General features: G+C 55.7%; 1 protein-coding gene across 2 annotated transcripts; it reads right to left on the minus strand.

Moving 5' to 3' along the window:
* Nucleotides 1-1,857: 1,857 nt before the first annotated feature.
* On the minus strand, nt 1,858-15,026 carry LOC122383682 (broad-complex core protein isoforms 1/2/3/4/5-like). 2 transcript variants are annotated; one of them, XM_043370362.1, is made up of 5 exons: nt 14,881-15,026; nt 11,753-11,942; nt 6,929-7,670; nt 6,173-6,286; nt 1,858-5,804 (listed from the first exon to the last, which is right to left on the minus strand). In XM_043370362.1, exons 2-5 carry the CDS (start codon nt 11,933-11,935, stop codon nt 5,518-5,520), a joined length of 1,326 nt encoding a protein of 441 aa, XP_043226297.1. In that variant the 5' UTR covers nt 11,936-11,942; nt 14,881-15,026; the 3' UTR covers nt 1,858-5,517. The 2 variants fall into 2 exon arrangements, with proteins under 2 accessions (XP_043226297.1, XP_043226296.1); XM_043370361.1 differs by lacking the exon at nt 14,881-15,026 and adding an exon at nt 12,241-12,399.
* Between the last annotated feature and the right edge of the window lie 362 nt (nt 15,027-15,388).

The raw sequence follows: 15,388 nt of genomic DNA on the forward strand, positions 1-15,388 counted from the left end.
TTAGGATTTGTATTTTCCCGTCAGTATGGAAACATACAGGATCCACAGGACTAATGGACCTTAGTCGGCATATGGTTCTACTGGTTCTCCGTCATAGAGTATCACCCCTCACATTGAGCCGCGTCAGCACCTACATCGCTGTCGGAAGTCCGCCCTCGACTTCCGTTCCGTGTCTGGGCGGCTGCCACTGCCTGCGCCGCCTCTAAATCTGGCCCGTCGCCGGAGGCGGTGGCGCGGCTCGACCGACCTCTCGCCGTCACCGGTCCCAGATCGTTACCGGAGAGCCGAGAGGAGAGGAGAGCGGAGTCGGTCCACCGCGCCGTCTCGGTCCGTTCCACCGCCGCTGGCCAGCTGACCACGCCGGCGGCGGACGCGGCGCCAGGCCTGGACCGACGGGCCGACGATCAATACGCACCATGCCCACGGCGTCGGCGGTGCCCCGGCCCCGTCGGCGGCGACACTCGACCGACAGAGGTCGGACAGAGTCCTCGCCCGCCGGGGTACCCCGGAGAGGTGTCGGGCCGAGCGGACAGCAGAGCGCAGGTGCCGGGACACGGATACCCAGCAGCTCGGGTCTTAAACATGTTGTCAAATATATATTGTTAAGCCCATTTTAACAAAATCTGATTTGGTCCAATCACAACAATCTGGAGCGCCCTAATCCTGGAGCGATTTTGATCCTGAATCATACTGTGACAAACAGTGAGTAAGCGATGTTCGTAAGGTCGTCAAAAATCACTAGACAAATACTTACGTGGGTCATTTTTAGGCCAAGTGAAACGTCAAATCCACGAATGTCAATACAGATAATTTTGCGAAAATGGAAACAACCTGTCTGCAATATTTTTTGCTTGTATGATTTAATTGCAATCAGTGTCGCGTTTGTCTTTTCGAGACGCGTCGAATAAGCTATGAGTTGTCCTTCAATATCAATTTGAAAACGTGACATCAACTCAAGATCGTGACCTGACCTGAAAAGGCCATGCTACTTCTCAGTTGATTTATATATGTAGAGGATCATCGCACTCACTCAAGCTGACATTTTATTCAACTTATCTGAATGAGAAGTGATTTTTAGAAGTGTTGGTAACCTTTTCGTGACCTTCAAAGGGCCATGTATCGATAGGCTGCATGACAAGTGTAGGTACGGGTGGTAACGAATGTAATGACAATAAAGAAAATATACTTATAATCTGTTTGAGCCCGAATATGTCACGAAGATAAAAAGTGACAAAGATAGAGCCGTGAGCGTAGAGTCAGTGGTTTCTGACGTCTCCCGGCTGCGCCATTTTGCCGTTCCATTATCAGCTGGCCGGCCAGTCCTGTGCACGGCCACTGTTTGCACTGGGCTCGGGCAGCGGTGCAGCGTGCACCTCCGGTCCACTGGCCACTGGCATGTGTGTATGTCTGTGTGCGTGTGTGTGCCTGTGTCGCAATGGCTTGGTCAGCCTGCCACGTATGCGGCTCAGCAGCAATGGAGCCCTCCTTCCCATATACCGGTTTGGGCTGCTGGGAACTTGGAAAGCTGAAGCGGCTTTCGATGAACAAAGGAGTGTGCTAATAAACTTCAGGAACTTTCCTGTAAGCATTTAGTCTAGCGATCTAGTTGTAAATGTTGTTGTTTAGCTGCTAGCGATATGTCCGTTTTATGTTCGTTAGTTGTTTTCTTTTATTGATTCTCTGGTAGTGATGACATTGAATATAATAAAAACTTTCCGGCTCGCGCTGTTTTTAGTGTAAGTGACAACTGTCTGCCTTCTGATCGCAAAGGAAATACGGACTCATATTTATACAAATAAGGTCTGGTGTTTCATCTCTCCATTCAGCTAAAGACGCACGAGCGAATAAGACACTCGGTTTTGCACGGGGTGTTGTATTTATTACATAGGTTTGGCACGAGCACGCCTATAAAACCACACAGACCGCTGGATGCGACAGGGACCTACGATCGCGCACAGCAATATACAGGCCAAGCAGTCTGGTGTCCTCCCGCCCCCACCCAGCCCACGGCGCTTCAAGCGGCTAGGCACGTCTTTCCCGGCGGCACCCGCCTACAAAGGCCGGGACATCAACGGGCGAGCGGAGAGCACACACACGGTCTCTCTCTCTCTCTCTCTCTCTCTCTCTCTCTCTCTCTCTCTCTCTCTCTCTCTCTCTCCCGAACACACCTACAAACCTATTCGCACGCGCGCCAGAAGAGGCTAGCGGTGGGGAAGGCGAGGCTGTGGGACAGCGCCGACTGCGCGGGCAGGACGGCCCCTGTGGGACACCACGCCCGGCCTGGGGCCGAGCGACCTGCCTCACGCCGGAAAACCTTAGCCGAAGGCGCTGCGGAGCTGCGTCGTAAAACGACCAACGGTCAGCGGCGGCGGCGGCGGCGGCGGTCCTCCCTCACATGGAGGGAGCGTGAAGGGTCCGCCGCCGCCGCCGCCGCCGCCGTAATGATCGGGCTGACAAAATCAATAGGCGCCAGTTTAGCCACGCGCGGCGTGGTTCATGAGAGAGCCTCCCCAAGTTGGACTTGTAAGACGGCTGGGATCAATACGCGGGGTAGGCGGCGGGCGGGCGGCGCCAGCTCGGCTGGGCGCGGCCGCAGGCGGAGAGTGGAAGGGGCGCGCTGGACCTAGGGTCCAGCGGCCGGCGACCTAAGGAGCCGCTCAGAGCGAGGCCGGCGGGCGGTACAGCCAGTTCATAGCGCGTGCACTTGGGTGACTCGTGCCTGGAGGGAGCCGATATTTTGATTGAACGCCTCTCACTCAGCATACCCCGTGCATCACGATACACTTGATAGCTACAACCAATGCAACATAGAGACGCGAGAGAGCTCACGACACTTCGTCAGTCCCGAACAAGACGCGGTATTAGTGAAAGCGATATAGATGATTGAAATCGACTAAAAGTGATACTTCCCTAAAAATTTAGATCAAATTATTATAGAGCATTATGCTTAGAAATATTTACCAAAAAGGTACCAAAAAGGTCGGATCTAAATGAAGTCGAACATCGGATCGCGGCGCGGGAGTCTATGAATTGTACACGGGAACAACACGCTACCACCCGACACACGCACATTGCGTAATACAAATGTTCACTACACTTAAAGTGCTGCCTTAGACATAACGAGCCTAGCCAATATCGTTCCGTTTCGCGGACGCTGGGCAGTCCCATGGACAGATCCTCACTCACACAAAGACTCACGCAGACACACACACTCACGCAGTGATGCTAACAGATGACCCGCGGCTCGCCGCTGGCTCACTGCACCGGCGCGACTCGAGATAAGCAATGTTCCCCACATCATCACCGACACCGCGCCAGGAAAAAAAAAAAAACAGAACACACCGGCAACCATGAGGCCGCCCCAACAACTAGGCGAGCCGCGGCGAGACCGAACCCGGCGCCGCTCGCCTGTCCGTTATACGGCGCTGTGCAGCCAGAGCGCACGGCGCCCGGCCGCTAACCTAGCACAACAAACAAAGGAATGCCACGAGACTAGACCTAGCAACAAACATGCCCTATCATAAGCTTCATAGATGCGCCGCCGTCCGCACGTCATCCGACGCCAATCGGCGGCGCCGCGGCGCGAGGAAATAACACGGGGGCGTCGCCGGCTGCCGGTCTCTCACGGCTGAGTGATACGCTGCTATTGAGAGGCGAGCAGCAGAGGGCTAAAGCCTTGCTGGCGACGCCTCGTCTACTATTGCGCCGCTGCCACAGAAAGCCACTTGTGTTCACCATTGACTACTCTAGTCTACAGCGCCCGGTGGGCTAGTGAACGGACCGGTATGGGTTGTGGGGGTGCCCGGATTACTCTCAGGCGGCACTCGGGGCCTATATCTGCTGCCGGCGGCGGCGGCGGCGGGGGACGAGGCCGGGGGTGGCCCCCGCCCTCGCCCCGCCCCCGCCGCCGGCCGCTCGCCAAAGGCTACACGGTGCACGGCATGTAACTGATGTGCGGTGGCAGGCGGCCCGCTCCATGAATCATGCGATTTATTGCAGCCGGGCCGCTGCCAGCGCCGGCCGCCAACTCTATTCTGGGCGGCCTGCCTCAATAACAATGCCGTTGCAGCGGTGGCGGCGGCGGCGGCGGGCGGCATGGCGCGGCCGGCGCCGATCAATGCCAGGGGCCGCCGCCGCCGCCGCCGCCGCCACCGCCGCGGGCGACTGTCAGGGGCGGCGGCGGCTGGTGGGCCGTCCGGTAACAGTGATACTGTGATACTGTGATACTGTGATATGGTAACAGGGCGGTGTGGAACTGGTGTGAGGTAGATCGTTGATCTGCTGATGGTCTATGGTTGTACTGTTCGGTGGGGAGGGGCGGCGCGGCCGGTGGCGGCGCGCGCCCTATGGAGATGGCTATTGCGACAACAACGGACACGACTTCTCACACGCACACACATTCACGGATTATCATCCCATCACACACGCTCGCAGAGAGGCACGCCTGTAGCGCACTTCTCACACCTCTGGGGGCGCTTCAGAAGCCACCGCGGGGCACTGAGTGCCCGCGAGCCCCACTTAGCCTAGCGCCGATCTGTCGGCCTCGGGGAGCGCCAGGTGGCTCCGCGGCATCAGTAAGTACCGAGTCTGGCGGCGGGGAGCGCCGCTGGCCGACCACCGTTGGCACCGGACTGCAGGCCGACAGACGCGCCCCGGTATTGCACGGAAGGAGGTGGGTGACTGAGGAGGGATAGGGAGGATAGGGGACGGCTAGAAAACCTCGGCGCCCAGCCGGCCGCGCTTCAGAGGCGCGCCGTGCACGACCACCTCGTGTCGGCGCCGGTACCACTTGTTCTTGCACACCTTCTTGCAGAGGGTGCACTCGACGCCGGCCGAGCTGGTGTGCACGTTCACTATGTGCTGTTTGAGGTTGAACTTGTTGGAAAAGAGTCCGTTACAAATGGGGCAGACGCGCGGCTGGCGCGAGCTCCACAGGCGACTGCGGCGCTCCTCGGCACCTCCTGCCGACGCTGAAAGAGCGGGGTGGCCACCGGTAGTGCGTCTCCTTATAGTTATCGCCTTTTCAACATACTTTTATCAACTTTTTTTGCAACAAATCAGCGAATTTTTTTACCTTTTTTATCGTAATTTTTTACGTAGTTTTATAGCCTTGAGCTCTTGTTACTTTTTTTTAATCATTTCCTTTACTTTATCAGTGAAATTTCATTCCGCATTCACCAAAATCTATTTTCGACATTCGCACAATACTCAAACCTTTTTTTCTCCAAAAACTCAACTGAAATTCGGGTACTATAAAGTCGACTTGAATGAAAATCGCAGACCATGCCAAAACTACTGAAGAAGGGTCGTGGAACTAGCTAAGTTCTAGCTTTCCAACATCCATGCCGGACGATCGACAGGCTGGTCGGACGGGCGGATCGCTCTCATAGCACGGCCTACGGGCGGGGCCGGGTCGGGGCGGGGCGGAGAGCGGGCAGGACCGGAGGAGCGAGGGGAGGGCGGCTGGCCGGGGCGCGCTGCGCCGTCACCTCAGCCGGAGCTCAGCGGCGCCGGCAGTCATTCTGTGTTGACCATGCTGCCGTCGGGCAGCTTAACGCGCCGCAGCGGGGCGTTGTGCGACTTGACCATGTGTTTGCGCAGGTACCACTTGTTCTTCTGCACCTTACCGCACACCTCGCACTTGAGCTCGTTTCCGAACGTGTGCACGTTGATGATGTGCTGTTTGAGGTTGAAGGCGTTGGAGAAGGTGCGCAGACAGTGGGGACAAACCGAGGGCTGCATGCAGCGCCAGCGCTGCCGGAACCGCGGCGAGCCCGTGCTCGTGCGCAGCAGCATCTGCGCATCTGCAACGACAGAGCAGGGCACGTGTCACTGGCGGCTCGCACGGCGGCGGCGGCGGCACGGACGGCGGCGGCTGAGGCCCGACTGAACCAGTCACCGCGACGCCAAATTTAGATGCATTTCTAATGATTTCTTCCAAGACTTTTCAAAATTAAATTATTAAACTTAATTAATTGTTCTGTGATGATTACCGTGCCAGTTTTTTTTTTTGCCAGACGTCTCCAGAGCCGCCGCATTGTGCCACGCATCGGCTCTCTGTCATTGATCTACCTCTGTCTAAGTCATACAGCATGCGCGGGCCGCATACGCGGCGGGCATGCGAGCGGCCCTGGGTCTCGGGCGGGGGTGGGGGCGGGGGCGTGCGGCTCACCGTAGGACATGGCCGGCGGCGTCTGTTGATCCTCCTGTCCGATGGACGTCGGCAGGGTGGTGGTGGTGGTCGCGAGCAGCGAGCTGGTACCCGGCTGGGAGAGGAACGGAAACCCTGCGGAACGCGGCGTGAGTCAGCGGGTCAGACCGCGGCCTCAAACCACCGCCAGGGTCGCGGACAGGGTCACGGGCACTACCACGGCCAGGGTCACGGGTCACGGTCACGGAACGACCATGTGGTAAACTCGGCACGGTGACACACAGTTTGACGTCACAGGAAACTGCGTGACTCTCTCGGAACGCTTCTCCAGCGAATGTCAATCAATCAGGATTTCCTCAGCGGGTGATTGACGGTGAGGTTTCGACATCGGAAAACAGCCCGTGCCGGGAGGTCGGAGCAGGGACCATTGGATCCGGTGCCAAATAAAGCCCATCACTATTAGTCATGTCATGTGACGAATCCCTCGGTATTGGTGGTCTCGGAATATATCATTGACTAAATAAAGAACGCCCTGAAATTGCGTGACACGTGCACCTTATTCCGGGTGGGCTATAACGTAAACGTAAAAGATATGCTGAATAAATATCACAAATTTCGATATCTAGTTTAGAATTGGATTACTCATGACAAAGGAATTGAACGAATCCTAAATATTTTCTACCAATGACTATTATTTCATCGGCATACTGAATGGCTGATGCCTTTCCAACTCAACCCTATTCAATAAACCATTGCCTGCTCGTCGTCTGAACTCACCGAGCGACTCTCTGCCGACCATGCTGAGGGCGTTCGGGTCCATGATGAGCGGCCTGGGCGACAGTTTGGCGTGCTCGACCAGCGCCGGGCTGTGCGGCCCGTTGGTCTCCACCTTGACGGGCTGCTCGATCTCGGCGCGGCCGCCCTCGATTCGCTGTCGCAGGATGGACGTCTCGCTGACCAGACTGAGCGCCTCCTCCTGGGTGGTCTCCGAGGAGCCCTCCGGCGGCAGTCCGGTCGGCACCTCGGTCCCGTTGGGCTGCGCGCCCTCCGTCGGCGACGACTGGGAGGGCCGCGACGGGGACACCGAGGTACCCGGCAGCTCGCCCACACAGGCCGTCGAGCTCGGCGCCGGCGTGTGCAGAGGGTAGAGCGGCTTACGGCGCTTGGCCGGCGGCAGCGGCGCCAGCGGCGGTGCCGACGACTGGCTGGGCCGCGGCGCCTCGCGGAACGACGGCGACGGCGACGGCGTGCCCGAGCGCGGCTGGGGCGACGGCGGCGCGGCGGCCGACGCCGACTGGCTCGGCGACGACTGGGTAGCCGGCTGCTGGCGCGCGAACGGCTCGCCGATGCAGTGCTCCGACAGGCCCTTGATCTGGAGGAACTCAGCCGTGCGCAGGAACTGCGTCAGCCGCTCCTGGCCGATGTAGACGACGCCCTGGTAGACGAAGCACATGAGCGACAGCAGGTCGTCGTACGACACGTCCTTGAGGACGATGATGGGATGCGAGCACGGTGTCGTCTGGAAAACGGGCGGCCGCTGCGGTTAGATAGGAAACCTAAAGCTGATGACGTGCTGAACATCGAACATGAGACTAATGTCTGTCAGCCTGCGATATAATAGTTATGTTTCTGTTACATCGTGATCCTATTTTTGTGTTCTATACCAATGAAACATGACACTAGAAACCAAAGAATTGCTTGAGCTGGGAATACCCATGTGTCAGTTGATCATTATTTTAAAAATAGATAGCATCAGCTAACAACAAAGCTCTATTTGTAAATGCATAAACGAGAGACCTGTAGGCGTGGAAGATACCTGCGGCGTTTGACCGGGACTGCGGGGAGATAACTCGCGGTGAAATGGCGTAACGGAGGATTAATCACTGGGAATTATCCAGGCAGACTCGCCGCGGAAAGTTTTTTCAGTAATAATGAGACTTAGTTACCTACTAGCACGTACAAACTCATCACAGATTTCCCGCAGCCGCTGAGCGGAGCGACCATCTACCGCTTGTTTCGAGACTCGCGCCGGCCAGCCGCCTGGATTGGAGCCTTGCGGGACAGCATACCTACAGGCGCTTGACGCTGGCGCCATCTATGGACTGGAATATCGTAACTCGGGCGGCACCGCCGAGCGGAGAGTCTTTCACGAAAGGCCGGACTTGATTATTTTCTTTATGTTAATTTTCAATAAATTTGCGTTAGGTGCCTTCACTGTAACCTTCAATAAAGTGCAGGGAAGTGGAGGACATGTTAGTTATTCCAGATTTCGAAGCATTGCCTTATGGCTGGTGCAGGTGCACATGTTCCGTACTTCCGTGAGGCAGGCTCTTATTTCCATACTTCCGTGAGGCAGGCTCTTATTTTTCATGATTCATGAGACGTCTATCGGCGTTCGTAAATTGTGCATGTCTCATCTATTGATAATTCAGTCTTATATCGTTGATGCGTCAAACCCAGTTGCGCCTGTCCTGTAACTATCGGCCAACTTTTAATTTGCCCCAGACCCAATGCAAGTTTCAAGTCAACATCCGTTTCCGCCGGGATTTTGCAGCTGTTATTTACTCAAGATGGTCTAGATTCCGGAGCATAGCCTCTCTGCAGCGCTGGTGCGCTTATTCAGTTCGTAAACTTCCCGTCCCCAGTGAGGGCCTGCAGCGCCGCTCCTGCCCTGCCTCACGGCCAGTGACGGGCCGCCCCTGTCCTGCCTCACCGCCTATGTCCGTGCGCCGCTCTGCAGCGCTACACCCTGCAGCCAGTGCCAGCCGGCCCGACCACTCGCACTGCGCCGCGGCCCCGTCCGGCGGATTCCAAACAAAATGGACGGCGCCCGGACCGGTCCGCCGGCGCAGGATTGCCGGCTGGGAGGTTCAGCGGCAAACGGGGGGTGGGGGGGGGGGGCTATTCGCTGACCACTGCAGCTGACCGTCGGACCGACCGACTCTGGTCTCAGGACCAAACAGGTGCGCTCGTAAACGGGGCACACGGCGGCAAACTGCGCCCACTGGTGTCTGCGCTCCCCGGCCCTGGCCCGGCTGCCAAGGTTTATGGCTGTGACCGTGACCTGACCCGACCCCACGCACAGGGACTGCTTCCGTGACACCACTGCTGGCCTCTGGTCCGAGATCTACCGAGGGCGCAGCCACTGGAGCACCTCCGGCCGACAGTGACCCCAGGGCACACATCCGGGAAACCCTGCAGTGTCCCCGATCACCCCTCAGCCAGTGCGCCGGGGGCGGCGGGCGGGCCGCGGCGCCTCGCCGGCCGGCCGGCCGGCCGGGCATGGCGCCGCGGTCGTTTGTGTGCGTGGCTGCGCGCGCGGGCGTGCGACATTCCAAGGTCAGCGCTCCGGCGTGTTGCAACCGTGCAGCGGCGGCAGGGGCGGCGCTCGGCACACAGGATGCAGCCGATAGCGAGCGGCGATGGCGCTGCTGGCTCCGCCGCGACAGAGCCAAACAAGGCCAGCCGGCCCGGCGCACACAGAGCGCCAGCGCGGTCCCGCGGCCGGTCCCAGCAACGGCCGGTGCCCGGTACAGAGGGCACTTGGGGGGGGGGGGGTCAGTGTATGGGGAGGGAGAGAATCCAAGAACAATCGTCGTGGTGAAAACTTAGCAAGATGGTTACTCATAAGTGGGCTTTTTTGTACATCGGTAAAGGTAGAAAGCCGATTCCATTCCTCTTATCCATACGACTAAAAGGGAAATTGTCAAACTGGAAGTTGATCAGGGAAATCATTCAGCGGCTATAGCGCTGGAGAATTCGCCAGACATACTATGCGTGCCGTGAACATGATCGAATATTGCGCTAAGGACATATGAGGTGATGAGTACGCTATGAGCGCAGCTGTGTGAGTATTGATGCAGCTGTATGAGAGGTAAAACGACACGTCGCCATGCATCGGGCCAATTTCAGCCCAGCGTGACAGGTGTGCAATGACTCAGAGAGGGCAGCAGCCTTTGTGACTTACGGCGTGGTGACTGAATGACTGGGCGAGGACTGACAAGAAGATGACTGCCGGCCGTGACGGGACTGAAGTCGGCAGATTTCACCGGATGCATCGGTGCACTGTTTGTTTCTATGTTGACGAACTTTGGCGTCACCCTCTAGTGAGTTCGGAATATAATTATAATTCACCGTCTCTTACATTGTTTCTTCATTAAATAAAACAATGTCTATCGATTATGGTGTAGACGGTACAGAGCTTCTCGCCTCTGCGGCCGCCCCAAGAGTCGCTCGACTCGCCAGTTGCCCTCATTTCTGTCGGCGTGCGTCAGCGCCCGGTCACGGCTCGGCGACGTGGCCGCCCTACCAAGAACACCACCTGCAGCGAGCGCGCCGGCCGGTCAGGCCTGTCGGGTTCATCAGCCGCCGTATACCCGGTACGTTTTCGCAACACGTCGTAAAGCACGGTAACCGGGCGGCGCCAGCGGCGGCGGCGGCGGCGCGGCGCACTGTCCGGCGTGCCATTGGTCGCTGGAGACGGGACGATCGGCCCCGGCTCCGGCGGCGCCGCGGCGCGGCTGTTTATTCCGCTCTGTGGCTCTCTGCAGCGACACTGGCCTGGCCAAGGTCAAACGCGACATGCAGAGGTCAGGGCGGCCGCCGCCGCGCGCCGCTGCAGCCATACTTGGGAGCCGGCCGAGGGGGTCTGCAGGGGGGGTGCGTCCTTGGACCGTGCAGCCGGCCACAGGGACCGGCTGGCTGCTGTTGGTTGGTTGGTGGGCTGTTTGGCCGCTACTGACGGATGCACTGTGGCGTGGCACTCGACAGAGCCGATCCAATGCAGACGCGCACTTCAGACAAACGATTTCCAGCGGAATCTGCGGCTGGCTGACTGGGTACGGCGAGAGGCAACTGTATTGACCGGGACGGTGATGTTTCAAGAATGAATCATGTTTTTATGTCTCGTAAAAACTTATGACATTAATACCAACGTGTGATGCATCGGGTATCAATGTTATAAAGTGTAACAATATGTGGACAGTGACTTCAAAACATATAACAATAGCATAAGACTGCACATGTTTTGAGTCTGCAGTCTTCTACAGCCCTCACTAAGGCTCAGTTCACCCCGGTTGAAGGTCTCGGAAGTGGAGCACCGTGCGTCTGTCGGCGCTCATGCGCTGCGCTGAGCCGTCGGTAAAAACTGGATGACATTGACATGAGCGTCAGACATGATAGCGCTGTTGCCAGTGTGGTACAGGAAGCCAGCGAGCAGATGCCAAGGGTGATGCAACCGGCACGCTGGCTAGATGAGCGTGACAGGGGTGTGTGTAAAGATAGAGAGCGCGACATGCCAAGGCTGCTCGGAAGGAAGTGTATTAAATATTAATTTGAATACAGATTGATGTCCATATCATGGATAAGTAGGAGAGAGAGAGAGAGAGAGAGAGAGAGAGAGAGAGAGAGAGAGAGAGAGAGTGAGAGAGAGAGAGAGAAAGAGAGCGAGAGAGAGAGAGAGAGAGAGAGAGAGAGAGAGAGAGAGAGAGAGAGAGAGAGAGAGAGAGAGAGAGAGAGAGAGAGAGAGAGAGAAGGAGATTAAGTAAAAACATGGATGCAGCCCAAAGATCATTTGACCGCACATAAGTCGGCGGCACTTACCTTTAGAAGATCACGGAAGTACGTGCTGCATGCCGACAAGATCACTTTGTGTGCCTTGAGGCTTTTGCCTTCGCAGGCGAGGGTCACGTCGACGAAGTCCTCCTCTGATCGGAGGTACTCGAACGACGAGATGATATTGTTCTGGAAGTTATTCCAGCGCAGGCAAAACTGCTGGTCCGCCATATTGAATCTGAAAACAAATGATAGACAATAGATTGTCATGAAGTATTTCAAAGTGAAGAAGACCATGCTATGCTTAGAACTAGCAATGCTTAGCGCTGAAGCATAACACAAATGCGTATATGAATGAATGAATTCATTTATGATTTCGAACAACGAGATGGCTGACAGAATCGATGTGCCTTTTTGAAAACAATTATAATCGAATATTTCAACTGTGAATATTTTTAATCGCATATTTATTGTTTGTGAATTAAATATACCTTGTGACCTGACTTTGTCCACTCAAGTACGGCTACTCCACTCACAGAACACAGAAGGTCCTGAGGTGTCCGTGATCTATCCAGAGCCCAACTGAGAGACGCTTCATTACCAGCGCGAGAGGAAAACTAGCCGACCCAGACGAACGCAGTTCCCCTGGAACCTTCTCTGGACCCCCTCCCCCCAGCCCCCTCCCCTATCTTATCTTCATACGTCAAAAGCACCAGCATCTCGGGGAGGGAGGAGGGAAAACCGATAAGGACTCGTGTTGTTTTCGCGCATGGCCCTTGCTTTTCGCAACCTTGTCCAGAGGTCTTCGCTCCTATCTGGGGATGGAATGTCGAAAAATCACATGGCAGATAGCAGAGGTTAAAAAATGCGAGTGTTGGGAGGCTGTCTTGAGGCTAGCTAGAATCAGACCTTTTTTAGCCGGTCTTCATAACCCATCCGGTGACATTTATCTGTACCCTCTCAGATGACCGTATGGTATAACCGCCTCATCACATGATAACCCTGGTGTAAGAGTACCTCTGCAGCCGGCACGGCGGTGACAGTCCCCACAACCCACTGCGAGAGTGGCCAGCCAAGGTCTGCCGAGCGGGCCCTCGGACCGGCATCCAGCTCTGTCACCACCAGAGACACACAATGAGACAAGTCGGCGACCTTCGGTTGATGGGATCGATGTTCCAAACAACCTCTCGACTTGCCGACGAACAGGGACGGGTCTGCAAGATACTGGACTCTTCTGCTAACGAGGAGACTGGGCGGGAACGGCTGCTGGGGGCCTTACAGGACGCCTCCTGGGGACCTCAGAGGGCGGGCTGACGGGCCGCTGAGCTGATAGGCTGCTGGGCTGCTGGGCTGATGGTTATAGCAGACAGCTTAGGCCCAGACTGCCGATGGTAAACTACGATAACTGATCATCCTTTTTATGCAAAGTGATATTGTTTTATGCATCAAACTGATGATCACTTGCTGACCGTCGCTGAAGCTAGCGATAATAGCGCTGAAGATAGCTTCGGTTACTTTTTTCCTCGGATCTTATTTCTTTCTCCTGGTTCTTGCTTCGTGTCAGCTGTTTCTAGCTCACTCTATTAATTTCACGCTCGTAACCACCTTAGCCTTTGTCTCTGCAAGAGTTAATTGTTGCGTTTAATACGTCATGGTGTATGGCGTTAATATAAAAATGGAAAGTTTGTGAATGTAGTCATCAGGTAAAAAAGCCTCAGACTTGGGAAGCTTGAAGCCTGCAGCAAGCATAGCTGGTTTTAGAATTAAAGATAAAAATCAGAGAATCATATGCATGTAATTAAATTTTAAAACCTGGAATCGGCGCTGGATATTTGTCTCATGATAACAGGAGTTTCGAACTACCCACACCACCCCTGATAGCCACATACGTCATAAAGGAGTTACGAGCCATGGTAGGTATATAAAGGTAACTGAGCCACTCGGTTTACGTGTACATCGCATGACGAATGTATTTGAACAGCTGGTGCATTGTAAAAACGAAAAGTAGCAAGAAGAGTGTGTTGCACACAGCTGCAGCATCAACGCGAAAGGATACACCCGTTCTTTTCTGCTGGATCAATATCACTCTCTCCAAAGAACAGAAGTTGATACGGCTTGTTACGGTGACTCAGTGATCTTTTTATCCTGAACGTACCTACCCGAACACCAAATTGACTTTTTTGTCCCCTACAGGAGACATGCAGCTGTATTCCACTACAAAAAGTCGTCTCTCGTCTTTCCATGATTGATTTTTAGAGCATATCTACGTCTTCGCATGTTCCGAAACAAATACTTACTCACTTCGTTTATGTTTAACAACAATGGAAATCTGCAAAACCGCCTCACTTGAAAAACGGCGACTTGTTTTGAGAACTTATTGCATGATGAAGAGATAAAAATAGCCAAGAAATATGTCCCATCTCAAATAACACATGTCGAAACAGTGTGGCCAGAACAAGGCAGGAGGCGATATTACACAAGCTAAGGAAAAAAATGAAATATAGCATATGCACGTTACTTTAGTGAGAAAACGTCTAATTCGTGGTAAATAAGGCATCGCATGGGCTTATGCTGTCAATAAAAAGAGATTTAACATTGGCTGATCGGCAAGCAGAATTAAATCAAAATCATTTATTTGATATTGTTAACTACAACGAAGTTTTTCAGGCTTTCGTGTTTAAAAGGGCAAATGAAAGGGCAGATGCTGACTGTATAAAGCTTGTCTTTATAAGTTCCGTTGACGGTAACACCACTCACCATAATCGATGGCACATTCATTAATCATGACACCGGACATAATTGATTCCATCACACATGACACCAGTCCACGCGCTAGTCACCACGCTTACCCCAACCCCGCTCTCTCCTTTCTCCCTCCCTGACCCGTGCTCTCTCCCGGCGGGCGCTGCGGACCCCATGACCTGCGGCGCAGTACGGGCAGACATGACCACTCCAATACCACTACCACCAGCAGCGGAGGCGGCGGCGGCGGCGGTGGCCCGTGCAGCGCCGCACCGCTCACACTGCAGGACGGCCATGGTGGGGCAGGTCAGTCCTCCGCGCCGCCGCCGCCGCCGCGCCACCATGGGCGGCAGTGGGGCAGGTCATGTCCCGCCGCTCCGCCGCCGGCGGGTGGCCGCCGCTCACAGTGCGCCGTCCGGCCGCCCCTGACTCACCGTGTGTCCGTCTGCGGGCCGGGGTGTGCGTGCGTGCGCTGCGGGCCGGGTCAGACTGCGGGCCCCTCTCTCATCTCCGTGCGCCGCGCTGTGTGCCAGCGGCGCGCTCTGGCGTGCGGCACCGACTGAGGCGCGCCGCCGCGCGCCGGCCGGCCCCGCGCCACGCAGACGCTCACGCAGTTTTTGCGCCGCCGGCCTCGCCGCTGCACTTGCAAGAGAAAACAAATCAATAGTGAAGTGTCATGGCGCTGCCGGCCATGGCTGGCGCGCGACCGTCCTCACTAGGAGAGAGGGAGGAGAGGGCCGGGGAGAGTGCGGAGGAAGAGGAATTTAGAGGAATAGTGTGACCGGAAGAGGAAGGAAGGAAAAGTGATGCAATGAAGTGGAAAGTAGAGCTGCAATTTTTAGAGCCACAAAGCCGGCGCTTGACCCGTGATTCAATCGAAACGAACCGGGTATCTGTGTGCGTCGTGCGACCTCGCCATTATAAGTAATTGAGAGGAAGTGG

The sequence above is a fragment of the Amphibalanus amphitrite genome, unplaced genomic scaffold (assembly GCF_019059575.1).
Source record: "Amphibalanus amphitrite isolate SeventyFive unplaced genomic scaffold, NRLGWU_Aamphi_draft 000170F_arrow, whole genome shotgun sequence".
Classification (NCBI taxonomy): domain Eukaryota; kingdom Metazoa; phylum Arthropoda; class Thecostraca; order Balanomorpha; family Balanidae; genus Amphibalanus; species Amphibalanus amphitrite.

Excerpts from the sequence above, each read along its gene's own strand:
- LOC122383682 (XM_043370361.1), bottom strand. The coding sequence starts at position 12,302 with ATGAAGCGTCTCTCAGTTGGGCTCTGGATAGATCACGGACACCTCAGG. Across the intron at positions 11,943-12,240 it reads CTCAGGACCTTCTGTGTTCT|ATTCAATATGGCGGACCAGC; the intron begins GTGAGTGGAGTA and ends ATTTGTTTTCAG. Across the intron at positions 6,287-6,928 it reads GGTCGGCAGAGAGTCGCTCG|GGTTTCCGTTCCTCTCCCAG; the intron begins GTGAGTTCAGAC and ends CGCGTTCCGCAG.